The 4,113-nt window shown below is 29.0% G+C and overlaps 1 protein-coding gene across 1 annotated transcript; it reads right to left on the reverse strand.

Moving 5' to 3' along the window:
• Nucleotides 1-2,503: 2,503 nt before the first annotated feature.
• Nucleotides 2,504-3,822, reverse strand: LOC101510232 (expansin-A23-like). Its single transcript, XM_004514042.3, has 2 exons — nucleotides 3,699-3,822; nucleotides 2,504-3,194 (listed from the first exon to the last, which is right to left on the reverse strand). Exons 1-2 carry the CDS (start codon nucleotides 3,820-3,822, stop codon nucleotides 2,581-2,583), a joined length of 738 nt encoding a protein of 245 aa, XP_004514099.3. The 3' UTR covers nucleotides 2,504-2,580.
• Nucleotides 3,823-4,113: the final 291 nt, after the last annotated feature.

Genomic DNA, 4,113 nt, shown 5'->3' on the forward strand with positions numbered 1-4,113 from the left:
AAAACTTAAATGTTATGTGTTAATTGTTAATTTCGGTTGGTGACCCTTTACAACTATTGTGGAAATCTGGGATTTGCCCTTAGATGAGAGCCAGGACAATCCTACCGGTTCGTACCCTGTGGATGGGAATGTAGAGGGGAATGCCTGACTGGAGCTATGTTAGGAGGATCTTACGGAGCGCGTAGAGATCACTCAGGGCGTTAGTTTGTTTTGGAGAATGATCAGATTAGGTTGACATAGAGGGAACATACGTCTTTCTTTTGAATTGTATATATTTTAAAATGGAAGACTGTACCTATACTAATATTGTCAGCTTGACATGTTATTTTCGATGGGTTACATGTACCACTTTTTGATGTGTAAATATTTTGGATTCATATTTTGAGAAACTTTTCCGCTGCTTGTAAATTATAATGACTCAATTATTTATCCAAAGGTATTTATCTTATTTGTTTCTCTGTTTTATTTTAATCTCTTTAAAAAAAAATACACCCTCGCTTCGAAAATCGGGGTGTTACAATGTACACTTTCATTACTTCCACATCTTCTGAAAAGTCATATTCTGATAAAGATTCTTCATCCTTCAATTCATTGACAAATTTCCTCTCTTCTTTTAAACTCCCCAAATATGAATGATCGGTTACAATATCAAGTAAATCATGATTGTGTGTTCCACAACGAACAATAGTTTTCCATCATTCACCGATACTTAACGGTATACATCTGAGGGTAAACGAACAGTTTTCCTTGTGAGAACAAGTTACTGTTGATTTTGATTTTGATTTATATCTTCCACTTCTTTCGCATCCCAAAATTAATTTCTCTTTTCTTCCCCCTCTCTTCGGTTGCTTTATCTGATCGAATGGTAAAAATAAAAATTCCATTTTGCCTTTCAATGTATTTTGCCCATTCAAATACAACTTCTCGAGAGAGAAATACCTACAAAATATATTTCAAATAAAACATCAAATAGATATCTATAATAAAAATTTAATAAGTGGTGGATTATCAGTAATAATACCTAATTGGTGGTGAATTTTTCTATAGAATCTATAATCGTTCTTGAAGTAGGAACATAAACTCTACTTATACCTAATTTAAAAAAAAAGTAATAAATTTAATTAATAATAATATTATAAATCTATTTTTTAAAATAACATTTTAGTTATTATTAAAATAATTATGTACATTTCAAAAATTTATCATAAATTGAAACTTTCGAAAGTTTCAAATTTTTTGAAATTTTCAAAATTGAATTACTTCAAAAATTTGAAAGTTTCAAAGACTTGTGTTTCAAAAATTTCAAATTCATCAAAACTTTTCGAAAGTTTTGATGAATTCTAGAAAAACACATTTTAAAACTTTCAAATTTATCAAAAGTTTTGAAACTTTCATAACATCCTGGAAAATTACATTTCGAAACTTTCACATTTATCAAAAGTTTCAAAATTGTCTAAAATTTCTAGAAATTTAAGTTTCAAAAGTTTCATTTTTAACAAAATTTTCGAAAATGTCAACAAAACTCACTTTTTTATATTTCGAATGTTTAGGAAGATTTTGTAGTTTTCGAAAGGGGGGGTGAAGAATGGAGTGGTAAATTTTTGTGATTGTTTCATACATAGTAAAAAGGGCAATATAGTATTTTCCATGGGGATGGGGGTGGGGGGGTACATGGTACAATTCTCCAAAAAGTTTCATAGTTTGAAAGGTCCCAAAAAAGAAAGCCTCCAAAACTAAAAATACCCCTAAAGTTTTGTGGGATTAGTTGGGCCTATAGGCCCACTTTTTCAAAAATAAATCGATATTTTTGAAAAAAAATTCAAATTTACTTTTTTCTCAAAATTTTCCAATAAAAAAAATCAATTTTGTTTTTCTCAATATTTTTTTATTTGAGATCGATTTTTTCAAAAAAAATAATTTTTTGATTTTACTCAAATTTTTTGAGAAAAAAATAGTTTAGAGAAATTTTTCCAATATTATTTTGAGAAAAATAAATTTAAAATTTTTTCTAAAAAAATATTTCAATTTACAAAGAATCTGAAACCCAATGGAATTGTTGATAAGTACAAGGTTGTCCTTGTAACCAAATATTTTAGGAAAAGAGAAAATATAGATTTTTTGAGCATGTCATGGTTGATTGACTCCTTGGACAATTTAGACAATGTCGTAGAACGTTATAAAGAGAGCAAACTAGTATACGATTTAATCCAATAATATCTTTAGTGACTAAAACTTATTTTTTCAGAATTGTGTTTTTTTATCCGGAAACATGTATTGAGGATGTAAAATAGTTTTAATCTTGCTATATTATCATATTTTGTACCCGTTTAAAAAAAAAAAATAGGACATTAGTGTAAAATTAATATGCATTGATGATGTATTTTCTTTTTTGTTAATAAAAATCTGCATTCTAAAGATCATTTCATCATAATTAAGTGACATGATTAAGGTTTTCCAATTATTCTGAAACAGAAAAACTACAGCGCTATAAGTGCCATAATAAATTGAAATTTGAAACTACATAATGTCTGTAACTAGCTAGATGGTTTCTTTTAAATTCTATACTAAATCTAACCGCATCTAAAAATTTAGGGAGCTCTGATAAGTCTGTCCAAATTGCCAATTAGAAGGAGCAACAGAAATAAACATCAAAGCTTTTCCATCACTTGTATTAATCCAAAAAGACAATTCTTGACCAACCAAATTGACACCAGTATGCCAAAATTGTCCCCAATTATGTGTCATTTCAATCCAACCAGTGTTAGATCCTTTAACATCCAAACGATAAACATCACCAGCGTTACCAACATTGTACACCAAAACCATCAAAAAATAAGGGTTACCTCTTAGCTCAAACCTAACACCCCCAATTTTGTTACATGGAACACGTCGATATTGAACTGGGATTATCCCAGCTTGGTAAATTGCAATAGTTGTGAACATTTTCATACTCAAATCAAAGTGTTGATGTGGAGGGTTACACCAACTTCCGTCTATGTAATTGGGAGGACATAAATTTGTTGCTGTCACTGTGATTGAGTTTACTTCTTTTATACACCATTGAGGATCATTCACACACCTTATCTCAAAACATGCTCCACATGATAACCCATTATTGAATAGAGCTGTGCTTAGTGCTGTTGTTTCAAGCCCATATCCTTGCTGGAATAGATCTCCATAACCACATGCTCCCTCTACATATATATACACATATCCCTTAATTCAATCATTACTAATAATCAACATCATATAATCATTTATTTTTAATAGCGAAAGAAACTTATAAAAAAGAAAAATGTTTGATGTTCACATATACAAGTGTATATACACTTTGAGAAATAAAGAGGTGGAAAAATGAATTATGTAATAGATGTCATATATATTGATAATGTATTAGGAAGAGAAAAATAAAACACAAATTGACTTATTAAATAAGTATAGAAAAATGAAGAATGTATGTGTATCATTTTTGTATAAAAAAATTACTTGACATAAAAAAATTCACATATTTCGAGAAAAAATTTTAAGAACACAAACTGTAGTAGATTAATATTGACTATCGAATCGGATGAAAATCAGATTACTATATATATATATATCACAAAATATATATCACAAAATAAAATCATTTTTCAATCTTAATATATGGACAATAGTTTTCATTAAAGGGAGAAAAGGAGAGTTTATGGTATACTTACGCATGGTGTCACCACCGTTCATGTCACCGTAGAAAGTTGCACTTGCATCATACCAATTTGAGTCAAAGGCTGCCAAAGGCTGCACGAAGAACATTGTGAAAAAGGCTAAAGGAAGCATAGACATGATAAATGACACGAAAAAAGAATGAAATCGAAAGGTAGATGAAGGAGATATTTAACAGCGTTAATTAAACATTAAAGAAATAAAAATATTAAGATATCCAATTCATAATGTCTCATTAAATTAAATATTCTTGATATACCTTTTTATTTTTTATAAGCTGGATAAGCTCCTTAATATAGCTTATATCTTAACACCAAAAATATATCTTGTATCTTATATTTGACAATACCATTAAGGTTACCGACCTTTTATTTCTTTGTTCATGTATCTTTAGGATGATCTTTTATTTCT

The sequence above is a fragment of the Cicer arietinum genome, chromosome 7 (genome assembly GCF_000331145.2).
Source record: "Cicer arietinum cultivar CDC Frontier isolate Library 1 chromosome 7, Cicar.CDCFrontier_v2.0, whole genome shotgun sequence".
In the NCBI taxonomy this organism is placed as follows: Eukaryota; Viridiplantae; Streptophyta; class Magnoliopsida; order Fabales; family Fabaceae; genus Cicer; species Cicer arietinum.